The sequence below is a fragment of the Schistocerca americana genome, chromosome 4, assembly GCF_021461395.2.
Source record: "Schistocerca americana isolate TAMUIC-IGC-003095 chromosome 4, iqSchAmer2.1, whole genome shotgun sequence".
Classification (NCBI taxonomy): Eukaryota; Metazoa; Arthropoda; class Insecta; order Orthoptera; family Acrididae; genus Schistocerca; species Schistocerca americana.
Window position 1 is genome coordinate 109,023,954 of NC_060122.1, and position 22,853 is coordinate 109,046,806.

Consider the following 22,853-nt stretch of genomic DNA (forward strand, 5'->3'; position numbering starts at 1 on the left):
GTGCAACTACAGCGGAGGGGTATCTGTTGAGAGGCCAGACAAACATGTGGTTCCTGAAGAGGGGCAGCAGCCTTTTCAGTAGTTGCAGGGGCAACAGTCTGGATGATTGACTGATTTGGCCTTGTAACACTAACCAAAACGGCCTTGCTGTGCTGGTACTGCGAACGGCTGAAAGCAAGGGGAAACTACAGCCGTCATTTTTCCCAAGGGCATGCAGCATTACTGTATGATTGAATAATGATGGCGTCCTCTTGGGTAAAATATTCCGGAGGTAAAATAGTCCCCCATTCGGATCTCCGGGCGGGGACTACTCAAGAGGACGTCATTATCAGGAGAAAGAAAACTGGCGTTGTACAGATCGGAGCGTGGAATGTCAGATCCCTTAATCGGGCAGGTAGGTTAGAAAATTTAAAAAGGGAAATGGATAGGTTAAAGTTAGATATAGTGGGAATTAGTGAAGTTCAGTGGCAGGAGGAACAAGACTTTTGGTCAGATGAATACAGGGTTATAAATACAAAATCAAATAGGGGTAATGCAGGAGTAGCTTTAATAATGAATAGGAAAATAGGAGTGCAGGTAAGCTACTACAAACAGCATAGTGAACGCATTATTGTGGCCAAGATAGACACGAAGCCCACGCCTACTACAGTAGTACAAGTTTATATGCCAACTAGCTCTGCAGATGATGAAGAAATTGATGAAATGTATGATGAGATAAAAGAAATTATTCAGGTAGTGAAGGGAGATGAAAATTTAATAGTCATGGGTGACTGGAATTCGACAGTAGGAAAAGGAAGAGAAGGAAACATAGTAGGTGAATATGGATTGGGGCTAAGAAATGAAAGAGGAAGCCGCCTGGTAGAATTTTGCACAGAGCATAACATAATCATAGCTAACACTTGGTTCAAGAATCATGAAAGAAGGTGTATACATGGAAGAACCCTGGAGATACTAGAAGGTTTCAGGTAAATTATGTAATGGTAAGACAGAGATTTAGGAACCAGGTTTTAAATTGTAAGACATTTCCAGGGGCAGATGTGGACTCTGACCACAATGTATTGGTTATGAACTGCAGATTAAAACTGAAGAAACCGCAAAAAGGTGGGAATTTAAGGAGATGGGACCTGGATAAACTGAAAGAACCAAAGGTTGTACAGAGTTTCAGGAAGAGCATAAAGGAACAATTGACAGGAATGGGGGAAAGAAATACAGTAGAAGAAGAATGGGTAGCTTTGAGGGATGAAATAGTGAAGGCAGCAGAGGATCAAATAGGTAAAAAGACGAGGGCTAGTAGAAATCCATGGGTAATAAAAGAAAGAGATACTGAATTTATTTGATGGAAGGAGAAAATACAAAAATGCAGTAAACGAAGCAGACAAAAAGGAATACAAACGTCTCAAACATGAGATCGACAGGAAGTGCAAAATGGCTAAGCAGGGATGGCTAGAGGACAAATGTAAGGGTGTAGAGGCTTATCTCATGAGGGGTAAGATAGATACTGCCTACAGGGAAATTAAAGAGACCTTTGGAGAAAAGAGAACCACTTGCATGAATATCAAGAGCTCAGACGGAAACCCTGTTCTAAGCAAAGAAGGGAAAGCAGAAAGGTGGAAGGAGTATATAGAGGATCTATACAGGGGCTATGTTCTTGAGGACAATATTATAGAAATGGAAGAGGATGTAGATGAAGATGAAATGGGAGATACGATACTGCGTGAAGAATTCGACAGAGCACTGGAAGACCTAAGTCGAAACAAGGCCCCGGGAGTAGACAACATTCCATTAGAACTACTGATGGCCTTGGGAGAGCCAGTTCTGACAAAACTCTACCATCTGGTGAGCACGATGTATGAGACAGGTGAAATACCCTCAGACTTCAAGAACAATATAATAATTCCAATCCCAAAGAAAGCAGGTGTTGAGAGATGTGAAAATTACCGAACTATCAGTTTAATAAGTCATGGCTGCAAAATACTAACGCAAATTCTTTACAGAAGAATGGAAAAACTGGTAGAAGCCGACCTTGGGGAAGATCAATTTGGATTCCGTAGAAATGTTGGAACACGTGAGGCAATATTGACCCTACGACTTATCTTAGAAGAAAGGTTAAGGAAAGGCAAACCTACATTTCTAGCATTTGCAGACTTAGAGAATGCTTTTGACAATGTTGACTGGAATACTCTCTTTCAAATTCTGAAGGTGTCAGGGGTAAAATACAGGGAGCGAAAGGCTAGTTACAATCTGTACAGAAAGCAGATGGCAGTTATAAGAGTCGAGGGACATGAAAGGGAAGCAGTGGTAGGGAAGGGAGTGAGACAGGGTTGTAGCCTCTCCCCGGTGCTATTCAATCTGTATATTGAGCAGGCAGTAAAGGAAACAAAAGAAAAGTTCAGAGTAGGTATTAAAATCCATGGAGAAGAAATAAAAACTTCGAGTTTCGCCGATGACATTGTAATTCTGTCAGAGACAGCAAAGGACTTGGAAGAGCAGTTGAATGGAATGGACAGTGTCTTGAAAGGAGGGTATAAGATGAACATCAACAAAAGCAAAATGAGGATAATGGAATGTAGTTGAATTAAGTCGGCTGAGGCAGAGGGAATTAGATTAGGAAATGAGACACTTAAAGTAGTAAAGGAGTTTTGCTATTTGGGGAGCAAAATAACTGATGATGGTCGAAGTAGAGAGGATATAAAATGTAGATTGGCAATGGCAAGGAAAGCGTTTCTGAAGACGAGAAATTTGTTAACATTGAGTATTGATTTAAGTGCCAGGAAGTCGTTTCTGAAACTATTTGTATGGAGTGTAGCCATGTATGGAAGTGAAACATGGACGTTAAATAGTTTAGACAAGAAGAGAAGCTTTCAAAATGTGGTGCTACAGAAGAATGCTGAAGATTAGATAGGTAGATCATGTAACTAATTAGGAAGTGTTGGATAGAATTGGGAGAAGAGGAGTTTGTGGCACAACTTGACTAGAAGAAGGGATCGATTGGTAGGACATGTTCTGAGGCATCAAGGGATCATCAATTTAGTACTGGAAGGCAGGGTGGAGGGTAAAAATCATAGAGGGAGACCAAGAGATGAATACACTAAGCAGATTCAGAAGGATGTAGGCTGCATTAGGTACTCGGAGATGAAGAAGCTTGCACAAGATAGAGGAGCATGGAGAGCTACTTCAAACCAGTCTCAGGACTGAAGTCAACAACAAAAACATACTACATGTATTACAGGGGATGTGAAGGTAGGTTGAAAAATATTTTTCTTAGCAAGAGTGGCATGAAGAAAATTGAAATGTATATTAGCAGCCATCAGGTATTTAGCTTTGGAGACAAAAATATGGATCACAAATGGACAGTTGATCTTCCCACATACCATGTGCAAATGGAACAGAGAGGGGGAGGGGGAGATATTATTATCATCAGCGCTATCTGCCACATATTGTAATATGGCTTATAAATGTAAATATAAATGTGTTTGTCTTTTTAGGTTTCACTTACTCTGAATTTACCTTGAGATACATTGCATTGTGGTAGATAGTGATAAAATAACTTAATCTTTTCTTTGTTGTTTATTAGTCAATGTATTACCAAGCACTGGCTGCAAATGGAATAGGCCCAAATTTTCAGGTTAATTCTTCAATATCGCATGGACATATAATGCCTTTTATCTACTAGCAGTTTCCCCATTGGTCATTAAATTTTGACAGATACTAGCAATTACAATTCTATTAGTCTTACTATTGCCAAGAAACATGCTATTATTTAGTCTTTGTGTTTCTTAATTCTGGTATCTTTTACACTTTGCCCTAGGTTGTGTCAGAAGTCCGCGTGTGCGCGCGTGTGTGTGTGTGTGTGTGTGTGTGTGTGTGTGTGTGTGTGTGTGTGTGTGCGCGCGCCTTTGTCCACCTTTGAGCACAAATTCCTTGCCTTCTAGAATGTCAACATTTTCTCACTTTTTTGGTTTATGAAGATATATCCTTAGGATTCTAAGGCTCGTGAATCAGAATTCAGTGTTTTGTGATGTGTTGGATTTAGTTATGATTCCCATACTGGTAAGTATGATTCTCTTTGTGGTTGTAGTTAATTGTATTAATTATACTTATAATGATTTTGAACTTTTGTTTACACAACTTACTGTTGTAATTGGTTCTCCAACAGAGATAACACTACTGTTGACTGTATCAACATCAAGGCAATTCTGTTGGATACCAGATCAAGTATTATGACAGAGAAACAAATGACTTTGTACGTCAGATGCTTGTACCTAATTTGAAAAACATGTTCTCTCTTACGGTACAACAGCAATTTTTAATTTCATTCTCCAGGAATGCAATGTTGACTGGGCCGAACGGATAAAGCTTGAGAAGTTTCGATGGCATAATTCACAATGGCTAGAGATGGTAGAGAGCACAGTGATGGACAACACAACATGCAGTCTTGAGCCTGACATGAATGATATGCCCCCATACTATACAGATGACATTCTGCAGCGCACACTTCTGTATCCTTCAGGTAAAATTTTGAAACTAGATGCTAGATTTCTTCAGGTTGCATGCCAGTTAAATTGTTGAGAGAGAGAGAGAGGAGAGAGAGATAGAGATAGAGAGAGAGAGAGAGAGAGAGAGAGAGAGAGAGAGAGAGTCACAGATGTGTTTCTAGTCATTGCGTAGTAGTGATAAATGGAGTCAAATGTGAAGAGATGAGTAGTTATGAAGGAAGGTAGTTGTGCGGATCTAATCCTTTGTGTGTAGGTAGAAATAGGATGTAAATGAATAACGATGTAAATCTATATACAAAAATAAATAAATAAAATAAAACAAAACTTTCTGTGACTACCCTAAGTACAAAAAGGTTAAGTTAATTTTAGTGGGGGCAGCATAGATACTAGTGAGATTATTGTCGATCCTGGATATTAAATAATAGGCCTTAGTTTTTCCCCAATACTTTCTTTTCATCTTACTACCTTACTCCAGATCCAGTGCTCTGAGCAACTTGTTCTTTCTGCTGGTACTGGGTTTCTTTGGATGTATTTTCTAGCCCATTTTTCCTTCAGCTTCTAACTATGACCTCTTATAGGCCTGGAGCCCTATGTCCATGACACAGACAGAAAGATAAACAAAAAGGAGAAATCTGAGAAGAGGTTAAAAAAATCTAATGAAGTATAGTCCTTGATAAAATTTAAAGAAGAGAGATGCATAGCATCAAAGTTTAATTTTATGATCCCTGTAATGGTTTCAAGGGAATTTTTACTTGTAAAATCTAGTGATGGATGTCCAGTTAATAGAATTATAGGGGGAATGAAGGAAGGACACAGGGAATTACAGAATTGAGGCATGTCAGAAAACACAAGTAAACCCCAATTCTTTACATTTTTTATTTTTTATTATTTATTTGTTTGTTTATTTATTTATTTCTTGTTCCGGTGACCCATGTAAATATCACAGGATATGGAACGTATCAGGAATCTGTGGCAGCACATAAAAACAAAACAAAACAAAATGATTACATATTGCTGAAACAGTAACTTAGGTTCTGCTACAGAAAATCAATTTTGAGAGATAAATAAATATTACAAAGTAATAAGTGTTACAGAAAATAAATATTGAAAAATATATGTTTACAATAATTAAGTGTTTGCTAGGATTACAAATGTAGTTTTGAGCATATATTTGGAGTTAACAATACAAGAAATGCACTGAAGAAGAGAAAGTGTTTAGATGGCAGATGTAAGTGATAGCTAACAAAAGGGACTTCTGTATGCATCCTCTTTGGTTTGAAGCTGGCACAGTACTTACAGTAGAATATCTTTGGCTTCCCTCTGACAACCATGCCACCATCCTTGCTACCCTCCCTGTTTTCCTTTCCCTGTTGTTTCATAACCTGGGTCGTGAGTTAACTGAATCCAGTTTCCCTTCTTCCCCCCCTCTCCTCCCTGATGAAGGAACATTTGTTCCGAAAGCTAGGAACGTAAATTTTCGGTTCTGTTTTTTGTGTATCTATCAGCTGTACTGAGCTGAGGTAAGTACGGGCCAGCACCTCTATCTCTTTGTTAGTATTTGTTTCACATCTTTATATGAGATTTTCCATTAATCATTTAGATCACCTATATGGTCCATATCCTTCATTGTTTTGTCCCTTTTGTTAGCTATCACTTACATCTGTCATCTAAACACTTTCTCTTCTTCAGTGTTTTACATATACATAAATAAATATTTTCATCACCAACTGTGCTAGTTTCATTTTCCTCCTATTATCTTGTTCCGTTTATAGTCCACTTCTCTTTTTTTTTATTTATTGATTTATTTATTTAACCTTCCATAGTTTTAACGTTCATCATTCGCTGTTTTCCAGCCGACAATCACTGCCAACAATCTCTTCCACACCTACCAGTATCATCCAGTTCCGTCGATTTCGAGTTGCTGGCGATATTTTTGTGCCATTGGCTATCTTTCTCTGCCACAGGAAAATTTTTTTGGGACATTTCTGTGCCACCCACGAACTTTTTTGCGGCACGCGCGATCTTTCTTGCGGCACGCGCGATCTTTCTTGCGGCACGCGCGATCTTTCTTGCGGCACGCGCGATCTTTCTTGCGGCACGCGCGATCTTTCTTGCGGCACGCGCGATCTTTCTTGCGGCACGCGCGATCTTTTTTTCGCCACTCGCTATCTCTGTTTTTGAGCAACGTGTGTTCTTTTCCCCTGATCTGGACATACTTGCTTGGTCTGTCAACTTTTTCCGTATTTTTCTTATTTAGTGGTCTTCCGTTGGTATTGAACATTACCAACACAATTTCTTTCTTTCTCGTCCTTCCCTCCGTGTTTTATTCCTTCTTATGATTACTATTTTAACTTAAGTTATTTAATTTCCCTACCCACCAGTTACCCACTATGTACCCTAATCCTATACCACATTATTTACAATCATTCCGGAAACATGCATTCACCGTAGCCAAACTGCAATCCCACATACTTTTCCTCCGGTCCTGCTTAACCTTTGGAATTACCCCTAAAGGACTTACGTTAAAAGTTCCCATCTCTGGGTGCAATTCCTCCTTCCACCAGTCTCTCCTCGACTTCCAGAACCTTCAATCCTTAGCCCTTACCCAACTTGTCCTGAATCTCTACACTACTTCATGTAACCACCACTCCCAACAGCTCCTATCTCTCTTCAAAGTCCTCCACCTCTCAAACCCTTGCTTGGAGAACTCACTCCAGAATCTCATCATAGAAGCCAGCTGCAAACTTGAGTTCCATGCCAGAAGCCAGCTGCAAACTTGAGTTCCATGCCACACACCACCTGAAAAAACTATCCACAGTGCTAGTGCAACACCTAAGAAGTGGGGTCCCTCTCCCTGTCCGTCACAAACACCAACCACAACAGAACCTTCAACAAACCCCCCTCATAGCCAATAAACCTAGCCTAGGCACTCTACTCAATCTCCCCATCCCAGCACATACCCCACACAGACCAAATCTCAACTATAACCACAGTCAAATGCCACATATCACCAGTCCCAATTCAGTTCTAAACCTCTCATCCAGATCCCTCTCTCCTCCAGAGACATCTGTTCTATCAAATGGATTAACCTTTAGCCCCACGCCTAAATTCAACCACACTGCCCTGGTTAAAGATCTCCTCTCATTCACCCGGAACCTCAACTGGAAATATCACTTCACTACCCAAACACAGCCCCCAAATACTAGACCCAGTGTTGAACCCTGTCTAGAACAGTTCTGACCGCCTTCTCAAAGGGATCCTCCTCCCCTCCCCCAAAACCATCCTTTGCAGACATTTCAGGAATTCCTCACATCCAGTGTTGCCTCCCAATCCTTCTTGAAGAACATCCCGACAACCCCCAACATCACCCCAGCTGAATCCTGTGCCATTAAGGAGCTGAAAACAGACTGCTCTATTGTCATCCTCCCAGCGGATAAAGGCTCCACAACTGTGGTACTTGACCGTGTGGAGTATGTGGCAGAAGGACTGCGTCAACTCTCCTACACCTCAACCTACAAAGCTGTTACCCAGGATCCCATTCCCTCCATCCAGACTGAGCTGCAGAAAATCCTAAAAATCCAAGGTCCCTCACAAGGCCTCACAACGGCTTCCATAGACTCCACCTGAGCCACGTACCCCTACCTTCTACCTACTACCCAAAATCCACAAAGAGAACCATCCTGGCCGCCCCGTTGTAGCAGGCTTCAAAGCCCCAACAGAATGTATCTCAGCTCTGGTAAACCATCACTCCAACCTATCACCTGCAGACTCACATCCTACATCAAAGACACAAACCACTTCCTAGAACGCCTCAAATCCATTCCCACTCCTCTCCCACCTGAAACCTTTCTTGTCACCATAGATGCTACATCCCTTTACACAAACATCCCACATACCCATGGTCTCTCTGCCCTTGAGCACTACCTCTGCCAAGGCCCACCCGAAGCTCTTCCAAAAACCTTGTTCCTTATCACACTTACCAACTTCATCCTCACCCATAATTACTTCACTTTTGAAGGCCAGACCTACAAACAAATCAGGGGAATGGCCATGGGAACCAGGATGGCTCTGTCCTATGCCAACCTCTTCATGGGCTGCATGGAGGAGGCTTTCCTGAAGACCCAACAGCTGCTTCCCCTGGCCTGGTATAGGTTTATAGATGACATCTTTGTGGTCTGGACTTATGGTGAAGAAACACTCCTTAATTTCCTCCATAACCTCAACTCCTTTTCGAATCTGAATTTCACCAGGTCCTTCTCCAAAACCCAAGCCACCTTCCTGGATGTTGACCTTCATCTTGTTGAAGCTCACATCCACACCTCTGTCCATATCAAACCCACAAACAAACAACAATACCTTCACTTTGATAGCTGCCATCCATTCCACATCAAACGCTCCCTTCCCTACAGCCTAGGTATTCATGGCAAATGTATCTGCTCCAGCGACGAATCCCACAACAATTACACCAATAACCTGACCAGTGCTTTCCTCTCCCGCAACTATCCTGCACACCTTGTCCACAAACAGATCTCCCGAGCAATACATTCCTCCCCATCCAACAACAATGTTCCTACCCCCAGACCACACAGAAGCATCCCCCTTGTCACCCAATATTATCCTGGCTTCGAATACATCAACAAATTACTCCGCCAAGGATATGACTTTCTCAAGTCAACCTCTGAAATGAGATCATCCCTTGACAAAATTCTCCCCACACCACCCAGAGTTGCCTTTCGTCACCCCCCCCCCCCCCCCCTAACCTCCGTAACATCCTTGTTAAACCCTACAATATTCCCAGACTACCTTCTCTACCCAGCGGTTCCTACCCCTGTAACCGACCCTGCTGCAAAACTTGCCCCATGCATCCCCCACAACCACCTACTCCAGCCCCGCTACTCGTAAAACATACACAATTCAAGGCAGGGCCACATGTGAAACTACACATGTCATTTATCAGCTGACATGCCTGCACTGCACAGCCTTTTACATCGGTATGACAACAACTAAACTGGCTGAGCACATGAACGGACACAGACGAACTGTCCGCCTAGGAGATGTCCAATACCCAGTAGCGGAGCATGCCCTCCAGCATAATTCTAGGGACCTAGGAATCTGCTACACCGTATGTGCCATTTGGCTTCTCCCACCCACACCAGTCTGCCGGCCGCGGTGGTCTAGCGGTTCTAGGCGCTCAGTCCGGAACCGCGGGACTGCTACGGTCGCAGGTTCGAATCCTGCCTCGGGCATGGATGTGTGTGATGTCCTTAGGTTAGTTAGGTTTAAGTAGTTCTGAGTTCTAGGGGACTGATGACCACAGATGTTAAGTCCCATAGTGCTCAGAGCCACCCAACACCAGTCCTTCTGAACTGCAGAGATGGGAACTTGCACTCCAACACATCCTTTCATCCCGCCATCCCCCTGGACTGAACCTACGTTAAACAACATCATTCCCATTTACTCTTCAGTCTTCTCCTCTTTCCCTTTCCTCTTTAGCCATTCACGCATCTTTTCATCCTACATAGTTGTGTTTATCTTTATACTATATACCTCTTTACTTCTGTATGCATCCTCTTTGGTTTGAAGCTGGCACAGTACTTACAGTAGAATATCATTGGCTTCCCTCTGACAACCATGCCTCCATCCTTGCTACCCTCCCTGTTTCCTTTCCCTGTTGCTTCATAACCTGGGTTGTAAGTAACTGAATCCACTTTCCCTTCTTCCCTTTCTTTCCCCTCTCTCCTCCCTGATGAAGGAACATTTGTTCCGAAAGCTAGGAACGTAAATTTTCGGTTCTGTTTTTTGTGTGTCTGTCGGCTATACTGAGCTGAGGTAATTAAATTTGATTTATATGAGTATCAAAGAAGGGAAAGCTGAAAGATTGAAAGATTATATAGAAGTGTTATACACAAAGAAAATGACTGGAAGACAATGTTATAAAAAGGGAAGAGGAAGTAAATGAGGATGGGGTGGGAGATATACTGCGAGAAGAATTTGACAGAGCACTGAATAACATATGTTGAGATAAAGTGTCTGAATAGACTGCATTCCCTCAGAAATATTGAGATCCTGGGAAAGCCAGCCATGACGAAACGATCTATTTGATGTGAAAGATACCAAATGGGCAGAATACCCTCAGATTCCAAGAAAAATGTAGTAATTCCAGTTCTAAAAAGGCAGATGCTGATAGTATGAACATTACTGAATCATCCATTTAATAAGTCATGGTCGCAAATCACTGACACAAATTATTTTCAGTTAAGATCTCTACAACATTTTGTCATATTTCATTTGTTCAGTGCCTTTTGATACCAATCTTTATGTTTTCAACTGGTAAACCTGGCTGTATGTACCATATGCCCACCCTAAGAGACTTCAAGTGTCCAGACAAATATTACTCATCATGTTTTTCTTGTGACACCCAGTGTAAACAGAAAGCATTAGTTTGTTTCCCAGTACAAACCAAATTATTTTTAAAGGGGAATTTTACTTTCCTGTTTGATAGAGTGGTCCCAAATTAGTCTAGTGCTATATTTGTTTTATTGATATGTATCAACAGGGACAGCAAAACACACAAAATAACTAGCACTCTAGCAGCAAGGAAGTAGCACAATTGCATGGCTGTAGTAGTCAGCACAGGGTAGGGCGTTGCTGTTACTGTTGCAGTACTGTTTGTTCTTTGTGTTGATTGTCCATGTTAATACATATGAGTATCACACTGAACCAATTTGGACCACTCTATCCGATGGGCATATGGTGGCCCTTAGCCGCACATCAACCCTAGCAGTCCTACATTTTCCTAGATGACTACGGACATCTGTTAAGGAAGCAGTCAATTCTGTGGTGCAACCAGATACCTCGACACTAGCAAGGCTTCCACCAACCTAGCTCTGCATTCAGTCCAGCTCTTCTCCTCATGGCGTCAGTGTCAGTTCCGACCCACATTCATATCGGACAGACATGCCATGTGGTGACACACTTAATATCGAGACATTCTCCCCTGAGTCTATAGATTAAACCACGCCTTGCATCTCCACACCCATTGTGGAGCCCTGTGAGTAATTGAAAGTTTAAGCCGCAAACATTCCGAACAACATTCATTTCGTGCCGACATGGGTACTGCCCAAGTCTACGCATCACTGCCGCTAATGTGCATGTGATAGCCATGTGACTTTCGTTTCTGAACTTGCCTGTCTGTATTTCCTATGAGAGATGATTAATCCTGCACCTTACATCACTAGAAATTCAGTGTTGTGCTGGTGGATAACCTAGGATGAGGTTACGACTTTGGGCAGTGATTCGTACTCTTACTATGTGCTCCTTTATTTAGCACCATTAAAAACTGGCTTTAGTGTTTAAATAAAAGTGTCATTTTTTTAACCAGGTGTAGATACTGTTCTTTGTACAGCACCTGTCGTGCCTCATTTCACTACCTCATAATCATTTTAGTAAATTAGGCAGTGAATCATTCTGACAGGCCGTTAAAATTTCACTTTTAAAATAATTTTGTTTGTAATGGGAAATAAACCAAGGGTTTCTGTTGGCACTGGGTATCAAGTCAATCATACGGTGAGCAGTATTTGTTTCAGCTGACTCCAACTATTGATTGCAAAAACGAAATTGAAATATCTGCTGAAACAGCATGGAAAATGCACCTAAAGACTCTTGGGAGGGACACCCTCTGTGCATCTATTACCAGTGTTGTGGTGGATTTGATTATTACCATATTTTTCTGTTTAATAATTCTTTCAGTGTTACTTGTTTTCGGCTTTAGGAAACAGATAATTCCCCCTGTTGGTCACCCTCCCTCCCCCCCTCCCCGCCCCCCCTCCCCCCCCCCCCCCCCTCCCATTGGCATTGCTAGTGCATGTATGACAGTAACTTTTAAGTTCTTTAGGTTCAGTACTGAAAGCCTCATGAATATTATAACTGTTTCTTTCATTATCTTCTTTGGTGTGTAAGGCAGAACGTTTTTCATTCCCTCAGTGTTCCATAATAGTGCGTGTATCCTCTTATTCAGATGTACTTCTCCTTTCTTGTTGGTAAGTGTATTGCCTCTTTCCTTTGGTATTCTTTTTGTGTCTCTGAAGGTTGTATTTTGTGATGACTATTCACTGGGGCCAGAAGACCATTCTTCGTATGTCTTCTAGATAAGTCAATGGGAAGCAAATCTTTTTGAAAGCATTTCTGTCTCTTCAAGTGTGGAGTTACCATTCTGTGTTCCCCTCAGCATCACTTCTCTCTAGGAATATCCATATATTATTGTGCTGGTGTTCTGTTTTGGTCTTCCTATGTAGATCCAGGCCATCTTTTCTGCTGCTTCCATTTCAAGTCTTCTTTCTTGGATCATGTGATGTGTCTTACACGTATCATTGTAAGATCAGATTGATCCTTTCAGTGCTACAACACTGGTAATTGAATATTACTCAATGGGTAATGCTAAAATTAATTTCAGTCCAACCTGTTACAATATTCTGAATAAATTCCTAACTGCTCTTAATGTTGAGTGAATTGTGGATTTTGCCAACTATTGCTTCTGCTGACTGTTGGAACTGAAAGCAGATAAACACAAAGCTCATCATTGTTATAGTTAGGAGAATCACTTATTCTTGCCTGCTTTTATTCAGTACACTAATTAGTAGAATAACTAATGGAAAAAGCAGGTAACTCCTGTTTCAAAACTTGGTTTCCAGTATAATGCATAACTGCATAAGTCTTCTGGCTTCCTCAGATCAGTACCTGACTGAAGCAGTCGTAGCTGTCTGGTTTGACAATACCAAAGTATTTCTGTGAGTAGCATCTCTTCTTTCAGATATGTCCAAAAGAACAGACACCACTCGTGATCCTGCAGCCGCACATATACATGATGAAAATAAACTAAATAATTCTGACATAATTCTGAAATGAATTCAGTGTTGGCAAGTTAAAATTAGTGCCAGACCAGGACTCAAACCCAAATTTCCCACTTTACACAAGTGGTCACCTTAACCGCTTTGGCTGTCTGAGCATGGGAATTTGGGTTAGACAGAAAATGTGTTTGACTACCTGATAACCAAAGTGTTTAACGCAAATGCTCATGTGAACCAGGAAATCTGGGTTCAAGTCCTGCTCCAGCACAAATTTTCACTTGTCACAGTTGAATTCATTTCAGTACCCAGTTGCAGCCAATGTCAGAATTTATTTCATTTCATCATGAATATATAACTGGAATTTGAGTTTTGTTTTTCAGTTAGAAACCCAATAACACAAGAAAAATTACAGAATCAATTAACATTCATGTCTCTGTGGCAGATCTGTCATTAAAAGTGCATTGAAAGTGTAAAAATTACAACTTAGCTCATATGTTGATTTTCCATTTCTACAGATAATTTTTCCTTTATTATGAATAAGATAGATTACTACTCACCATGTAGCATAGATGCTGAGTCACAGACAGGCACAACAAAAAGACTGTCAAACAAGTAAGCTTTCGGGCAAAAAGGCAAAACACACACACACACACACACACACACACACACACACACACGGACGCGTGGAAATGCAACTCTCACACATGACCACAGCCTCTGGCTGCCAAGGTGACATGGTCGTGTGTGTGTGTGTGTGTGTGTGTGTGTGTGTGTGTGTGTGTGTGTGTGTGTTGTCTCATATCGATGAAAGCCTTTATTTCCAAAAGCTTATTTGTTTGACAGTCTTTTTGTTGTTCCTATCTGCAGCTCAGCATCTCCACTATATGGCGAGTAGTGATCTATCCTTTTCAAAATATTGCATTATTCCATCCTGAGTTTTTGACTGTTTGATTCTATATATAATTTACAGTTTAATTGGGAAGATACTATTTGATTGATTAGTATTTGATGCCATATAAATTATTAATGAGACTTCTGTATGTATCATTCATTTCCAGAATTTTTAATGTGGTTTGCAAGTCCATGATTAACCAATGTACATTTTTGATGCAGAACCCAGGATGAGAAGTACCCACACCTGGTATCTTACTCTCATCCTGGTATCTGAGTGATGTGCCCTTCATTTTTAACTTTCACCGGTCTATCCACCTATCCTTCCCAAGGAAGAAACTATTAGTTCTGAAAACTAAGATAGTGGATGTACTTCATACTTCTATATACGTCTATTGATAGTACTAGAATTCCACCTTCATTCTGTCTCATAAATGTTTAGGTTGATTGTCAGTGAGTTTGTATGTTTAATGGCAAGGACACTTGCATCCGCTTGTCTGTAAAGTCATTTTAAGCAGCCGCTTTAACATGTTAGTAATGGTTTGTTTCTTGTACCCATCTTGATTCATTTATTCTCAGCTTCTGACTTGGATCTGGATCGCACTGATGACCTTGCAGCTGTTGGTGATGGCCAGTTGAACATTGGGAACAGGCCCAGAAGCAGGTAATAAATTACCTCAAGAGTTGTATAGAATTATTCCCTACGAATTATTCTGTTATTCTTTGGGTGGGGAGGGAGAGAGAGAGAGAGAGAGAGAGAGAGAGAGAGAGAGAGAGAGAGAGAGAATGAGTGTCTTTATTTTGTGTGTGTGTGTGTGTGTGTGTGTGTGTGTGTGTGTGTGTGTGTGTGTGTGTGCATTTTATTATTATTATTATTATTATTATTATTATTATTAATAATAATAGTAGTAGTAGTAGTAGTAGTACATCTCCATGATGTAAGTAGATAAAACCAAACAATGGAAACTCCAGGCTGGAATATCAACAATGTAAGGAAATGGACAGATTACTACTCACCGTAAAGGTGACACATTGAGATGCAGATGAGCACAACGAAAAGACTGTCACATATTTAGCTTTCAGCCAAAGCCTTCATCAGAATAGGAAACACACATTCATTCGCCCCCAGCAAGCACACTTCATGCACCCATGACCACCATCTCTGGCAGCTCAGACAGGAATGCAGCTGTCATGTTGAATGAAAGCAGCAATCTGAAAGGGGTGGGGATTGGAAAGGCATAACAGGGTATGGGTGGGGGAAGAGAAGAGTGCTGTCTAGCAGAGTGTCTTGATAAGGCTATCACTAGGCACATCATTGGAAGGCTGTGAGATAGGTGGTGTGAAAGGGGTGGGGGAAGAGGGAGTGGAAAATGGGAGGAGCAGGGAAAATGAAAGATTGGGGGTGCATTTGGCAGAGGGTGGCACACAATGAGGGTGAGGGCACATGAATAGGGAGAAGGTGATATGAAAGAGGGAGTGGAAACTATTCGGTGGAAGGTGTGGGGACAGTAGGGTATCGTAGTGTGAGGCTGGTATAATTTTGGGAGCAGAAAATGTGTTGTAGGCACAACTCCCATTTGTGCAGTTCAGAAAAGCTAGTGGGGAAGGGCAGGATCCAGATAGCTCGGACAGTGAAACAGCCATTGAAATTAAGCATGTTATGTTCAGATGCATGCTGTGCCACAGGGTCACCTACTTTGCTCTTGGCCACGGTTTGGTGGTGGCCATTCATCCTGGTGGACAGCTGGATGATAGTCATACAAATATAAAAAGCTGTGCAATTATTGCAGCAGAGCTGTTATCTGGCATGAGCACTTTCACATGTGGCCTGGTCTCTGATGGGATAGGATAAATCTGTGACAGAACAGGGATAGGAAGTGCTGGTTTGGTGGATTGGACAGGTCCTGCACCTGAGCCTTCCACAACAATATGATCCTTGTGGCAAGGGATTGGTATTGGAAGGGCCATTGGAATGGACTGGGATGTTGTGGAGGTTGGGCAGTTGGCAGAACACCACATTAGGAGGGGAGGGAAGGATCATGGGTAAGATGTACCTCATTTCAGGGCATGATGATAGGTCATCAAAGCCCTGGCAAAGGATGTGGTTCAATTGTTCAAGTCTGGGGTAGTGCTGGGTGACGAATGGGGCACTTGCTTGCAGCTGGTTCTTGGTGGTTGTGGGAGAATTAGATGTGTAATGGGAAATGGCACTGGAGATCTGTTTGTGGACTAGCTTTGGGGGAATAGTGCCTGTCGGTGAAGGCCTTGGTGAGATCCTCAGCATACTGGGCAAGGGAATTCTCGTCACTGCAGATATACCGTTCCCTGGTGGGCATGCTGTATTGGACAGATTTTTTGGTAGTAAAGTGATTCCAGCTGTCAAAATGCAGGAAATGTTGCTTGATGGAACACGGACAGAGGGGTGGATGGAGCCATCAGAGATGAGGTAGTCAATGTCTAGGAAGGTGGTGTGCTGGATTGAGGGGGACCAGGTGAAGTGGATGGGGAGAAGGTGCTGGGGTTGTGAAGAAATGAAGATAGGGTGTCTTGGCCTGGAGTCCAGATCGTGAAGATATCATCAATGAACCTGAACCAGGCTAAGGGTTTGGCATTTTGGTAGGCTAGGAAGGTCTCCTGTCAGTGACCCATAAACTCATTGGAACCCACATGCCACCCTTCTATGCCAATGGTTGTGTCACATATTTCTTTGTATACCTTCTCTTCAAAGGAGTAATGGTTTTGGGCTATGATAAAGTTAGTAAGGTGAATGAGGAATGTGGCAGTGAGTTTGGAGTCTGAATGACATTGGTAAAGGATGTGTTCAATAGTGGTAAGACATACAGTGTGAGGGATGTTTGTCTTTAGGGAGGTGGCATCAACATTGACAAGCCGGGATCAAGGATAAAGGGGTGGAGATGGTACAGAGTTGATGAAGGAAGTGGTTGTTATCTTTGATGTTGGAGTTCAGAGTATGGTAATTGGTTGGAAGTGTTGGTCAGAGGGCCGAAATTCCTTCAGTGGGGCCACAACAACTAGCCACAATGGGGCATCCAGAATTGTTGAGTTTGTTGATTTTGGGGAGCATGTAGAAGGTGAGTATGCAGGGCATCATAGGGCTGAGGAAGGAAATGGAGGTTCTCGAAAGGGCCCAAGGCTTTAAACCAGTATTGGAGATTGTGTAGGATTTCTGGGGTGGGATCACTCTGGCACAATGGAAATGCCAGTTGGGAATATCAACAATATAGGAAAAGATAGATTGCTATTTACCATATAGTTAACACACTATGTTGCAGACAGTCATAATTAAAAGATACTTTTACACAAGCTTTCACCCTCAACCTTTGTTGGAGAAAAAGAAATACACAGCATTCCTCACACAAGCAAGCACACCTTATACACATCTGACCGCCAACTGTGGCAGCTCAGACCACAATGCAACTATCATGTGGGATGGAAGCAGCAATCTAGAGGAGGCAGAGAAGGGGAACGGAAATGGGAAGGGATAGCAGTGTTTTGGTAGGGGAAGAGAGGAGCACTGTCTGGCCGAGAGTGTGGGGCCTAGAATGCCAACAGGCACAGCGTCAGTAGGTTGTGGGGTAGGAGAGCAAAAAAGGAGAGTAGTGGGGAAAGATGAGCAGATACGCTGGCAGAGGTTGGCAAACACAGAGGGTAGGAGATGGGAATGGGAAGGAAGTGACAGTACAGAAGGAGAAGAAACTGTTGGGTGGAGGGTGTGGGGACAGCATGCTACGGTAGGTTGCAGCTGGGATAATTTAAGGGAGCAGAGAATGTGTTGTAAGGATAACTCCCACCTCGCTGTTCATAAAAGCTGGTGGTGGGGGTGAGGATCCAGATGACTTTGGTAGTGAAGCAGCCATTGAAATTAAGTGTGTTATGTGTTACGGCATTAAGTCAGCATCAGCATGCCAGTTGGAAACGACATGGAAGAGAAGGCTGGGAGAAGAAGTCAGCCAACTGCATGCTGACCAACCTCCCTTCCAGCACGACAACGCGACAGCAGCAGCCACTACAAAAGAGGACATAAACACCCAGCCTGACTGTTGGTGGCCACTTTGATAACAGAATCAACATTAGCTACTTCATTAGGAATCTCTATGTAGCACAGACATGTGTTGTCTATTCTGAAGAAGATTGATTATTTCGTACATTGCCCTTTGCTTGTGACATGTCTAGCAAAGTTAAGTATCGTAATTGTTTTGTTGTCATAAAACTCATTAAAATGAGTTGTTTGATTGTTTGTCTTGTGACCTGAGTATGCAGGATTCCTAGACACAACATTATGTTCAGCTGCATCTGTGCCACAGGTTCATCTACTTTGCTTCTGGTCACAGTTTGGCAGTGGCTATTCAGCCTGGTGGACAGCTGATTAGTGTTTATACTAATATAAAAAGCTGTGTAATGATTGCAGCAAAGCTGGTAAATGATATGGCTGCTTTTACAGGTTTCCCAGCACCTGATGGGGTAGGATTTACCTGCAACAGGAGTGGAATAGGAAGTGCTGGGTTTGTGGGTTGGGCAGCTCTTGCATCTGGGTCTTCCACAGGGATATGACCTTTTTGGCAAGGAGTTGGGATTGGGAGTGGCATAGAGATGAACTAGGACATTTTGGAGGACGGAACGTCACATTAGGAGAGGTGAGAAGGATCTCGGGTAAGATGTTTCTCATTTCCAGGCTTGATGATAGATAATCAAAGCCCCAGCGAAGGATGAGGTTCAGTTGTTCCAGTCTGGGATGGTATTAGGTAATCCCGGAGTTAGCCTGTGGTAACATACTGTCCCCACACCATTCTCGTTTCCTACCCTCTTTGTTTGCCAGTCTCTGCCATCACACCTGCCCATCTTTCCCCACTCCTTTTTCGTTGCATACCCCCCCCCCCCCCCCTCCTTGCCCTAGAACCTCCTGGGATTGGGATTCTAGTCCCTGCACACTCCCCTGTCTTCACCTACCTGTACACTGCTATCCCTTCCCCTACCTCTCCCCCTCCTCTCTCCCTCCCCCATTCCCTCCCCTTCCCCTCCCCCTCCCCCATTCCCTCCCCTTCCCCTACCCCTCCCCCTCTTGCTCCCCCTTTCCCTCCCCTTTCCCATCCCCCTTCATATTGCTTCCTCCATCCCATGTGACAATTGCATTCTGGTATGTGCTACTGGAGTTGGTGGTCATGTACATAGGAGGTGTGCTTACTTGCATGAGTGAATGGTGTGTGTTTCACTTTTTCCATCAAAGGCTGTTGCCAAAAGATTATGTGTAAGTGTCTTTTAACTGTGCCTCTCTGCAACTTAGTATGTTATCTTATGGTAATTAGCAGTCTATCTTTTCCTACATGGTTGGCGAGACCTGCAGCGTCCTGGGCAAGGGAATTCTTGTCACTGCAGATACACTATCCTCGGGTGCCTAGGCTATATCGGCAGGGGGGGGGGGGGTTATTTCTTTTGGTGTGGAAGGGGTGATAGTTGTCAAAATGCAGTTACTGTTGGCAGGTTTAGTGTGGACAAAGGTGTGGATGGAGCCCTCAGAGAGAAGGAAGTCAACATCAAGGAAGGTGAGATACTGAGTTGAGGAGAATCAGGTAAAACAAATGGGAGAAAAGGTGAGATTGTGAAAGAATGAGGATAGGGTGTCTTGGCCTTGAGTCCTATGAACCTGTACCAGATCAGGGATTTGACATTTTGGGAGGCTAAGATGATCTCAAGATAGCTCATAAACAGTTTGGCATAGGAGGGTGCCTTGTTGGTGCTCATGGCAGCAACACAGATTTTATACCTTCCCTTCAAGGAAGAAGTAAATCAATTTCCCAAAGCTCTTTCAAGCTTCTAATTAAGGAAGCTGCTTGTAGCTATATTACAGCATTTGAGCCTTGTAATTGGGAGGTCACTTGTTTGGTTCTTGCTAGACTTATATTTTCACTTTTATTTAAATTCTGTATTAACTACCAAACTGAAATCTTAAAATATAATTTTGAATTATGATTTTCTAATACAAATAACATCCATTATTTTTAATTACTAATTGCATGAAAATTCAAGAAATGATGATAAATTAAAATATTAGAGAAGCTGACGAGCAAATGATTGATTAAAGTGATCCAGTGGGGCCACAAAAGACACTCATTATCATTAAATTAAATAGAGAAATGATATTTTTGTCTAAAATTATGATTTACTATTTGTCAACAAACATTTCAGTTTTGTTGAATAGTATAAAATTCAAACAAAAGTAAAAGAAAAGTTGCACCTTGAAAGAATTGGGCCAGCAACCATGCAATTATATGACTAGAATGCTATGCACACAGCTACTGGTGGTGCCGTGTAAGTATTGCTTGAAACTTAACAATGGAAAATCCAGGATGGAATGTAACAATGTTATGAGAAGGGAAGTTGCTGCTAACCATATAGCGGACATGCTGAGTCGCAGATAGGCACACCAAAAAGACTTACGTCTGTGTGTGTGTGTGTGTGTGTGTGTGTGTGTGTGTGTGTGTGTGTGTTTTGTTGACGAAGGCCAGTGGCTGAAAGCTTTAATTGTGAAAGTCTTTTTGTTGTTCCTATCTGCAACTCAGCAACTCTACGGTGAGTAGCAACTTTCCTTCTCACAATAATACCTGAAATTGATTATAGTTGAGTGTTTTTGAGAAGTGCCTCATACTGATGTAGAAAATTTGTTATATCTGGGCACTATCCTCCAAATTGTGATAGTGTGAAGAAAACTGAAGAGTGGGCCTTGTTAGTGTAATAAGACACCATTTTACGTACATCAGTTCAATGCCCAGCTGATGATGTAATAATTGTACATTCATAAGGTGTTTCACATTTCTCAAAGAGAAGGGTATACTTATTTTTTATTTGATTATCTTCTTAAATTAAGATGAAAAATCTCAAAGATACAATGAATATAATACTAAAATCTGATACATTCAAGTCTCTCTCTCTCTCTCTCTCTCTCTCTCTCTCTCTCTCTCTCTTTTTATTTATTTTTTATCAATGTGGTTTTCATTAACCGCTTTTGCAGATCCTCCATAATTTTATTTTTCTTCTTCGCATTTTCTAATTACCTCAAATCTTTGAAATTCTGGTTCATGTATTGTTATTTGTGATTAACCACTCAATAAGGATTTTCCATGCTGCATTAAGAAGGAAATCATAATAAATGTGATGCTACTAAACTGCTGCTGTGACCTCAGTTGTGTCCACATGAAAAGTCTTCATGTCAGTTCCACACGAAAAGTCTTCTTATTAGTATCTGCTAAATCCTTCTTTTATGTGTTCAGAAAAAAATGTTTCACCTTAAGCTGATACAAATATGAATTTAAGGATGGAAAATCTGGTATGGAATAACAGCTGTCATACAGAAAGGATTGCCATTGATTGGTAGAACAGTAAGATTTTCCTTTCTCATAGGTGTATTTTGCGGTAAGATTCACAGCTTTATAATGAGGATTATAATTTGAATTGTTGCTATTTCTTCTTTATATTACTACAAGGTCTTACTTCGTAAATCCTTCCTCAGAAAACTATGGTTGCGTGTGATATCATTCAGCTCATTGGTCAGTGGATGCTTATGATTTGTCTCATCTTCCTGGAGAATCTTATGTACGCTCCATAACTGTTGAAAAGACTTTACTTGGTACATCAGCATGGGATATGATCTCGATATACCAGGTGTACCCACATGAAATGAGCGTTAAGATACAAATGTGTCGATAGGGAACATTTGCTGTGAACAAGCCTTAATTTTTTTTTTTTGTTTGGTTGGTATGACATCTGCCAAAGATAGATAGTATACATCGAGTCATGGAACAAACAACATCATATGTTTTCATCGTGTTAACAATGTCGAATTTTGTACCAGAAAGTGATGATTTGTGGAAAGCATTAATTTTTTGTTTTCATTTGAAAAAAAGTGCTGCAGAGTCACATCGAATGCTTGTCGAGGCATATGGTGATCGTGCTCTATCAGAAGCAACATGCAAAAGATGGTTTCAACGGCTCAGAAATAATGATTTTGATGTAAGAAATGAAGAATGTGGAAGACCACCAAAAAAGTTCGAAGACGCCGAATTGCAAGCAATATTGGATGAAAATGACACTTTGAGTCAGAAGCAAATGGCAGCAATGCTAAATGTTGCACAACAAACAATTTCTGACCGTTTGAAAGCTATGGGAAAGATCCAAAAGTGTGGAAAATGGGTTCCACATGAATTGAATGAAAGACAGATGGAAAATCGAAAAACCATTTGTCAAATTTTGCTTCAAAGACATGAAAGAAAATCAATTTTGCATCGAATTATTACTGGCAATGAAAAATGGATTTATTTTAAGAATCCTAAATGGGAAAAATCATGGGTTAATCCAGGACAACCATCAACATCGACTGCAAAACCAGATCGATTCGTCAAGAAGACACTGCTCTGTGTTTGGTGGGATCAGAAAGGTGTGATGTATCATGAGCTTCTAAAACCCAGTGAAACTGTGAATACTAATCGCTACAGACAACAAATGATTAATTTGAACTATGCATTGATCGAAAAAAGACCATAATGGGCCAGAAGACATGGTATAGTAATTTTTTTACAGGACAATGCACCTGCACACAAAGCAAAAC

The 22,853-nt window shown here is 41.6% G+C and overlaps 1 protein-coding gene across 5 annotated transcripts in view; it reads left to right on the forward strand.

Annotated features, from left to right (window-relative positions):
* LOC124612825 (kinesin-associated protein 3) overlaps positions 1 to 22,853 on the forward strand; it is a 224,990-nt gene that overhangs the window by 164,958 nt on the left and 37,179 nt on the right. For 4 of the 5 annotated variants that reach the window (XM_047141249.1, XM_047141252.1, XM_047141248.1 and 1 more), the window contains exons 15-16: positions 4,324 to 4,510; positions 14,813 to 14,897. In XM_047141249.1, coding sequence (XP_046997205.1) covers positions 4,324 to 4,510; positions 14,813 to 14,897 — 272 coding nt within the window. Of the gene's footprint in view, positions 1 to 4,323; positions 4,511 to 14,812; positions 14,898 to 19,732; positions 19,795 to 22,853 lie in introns of all 5 variants that reach the window. The other variant, XM_047141251.1, reaches the window with a different exon arrangement.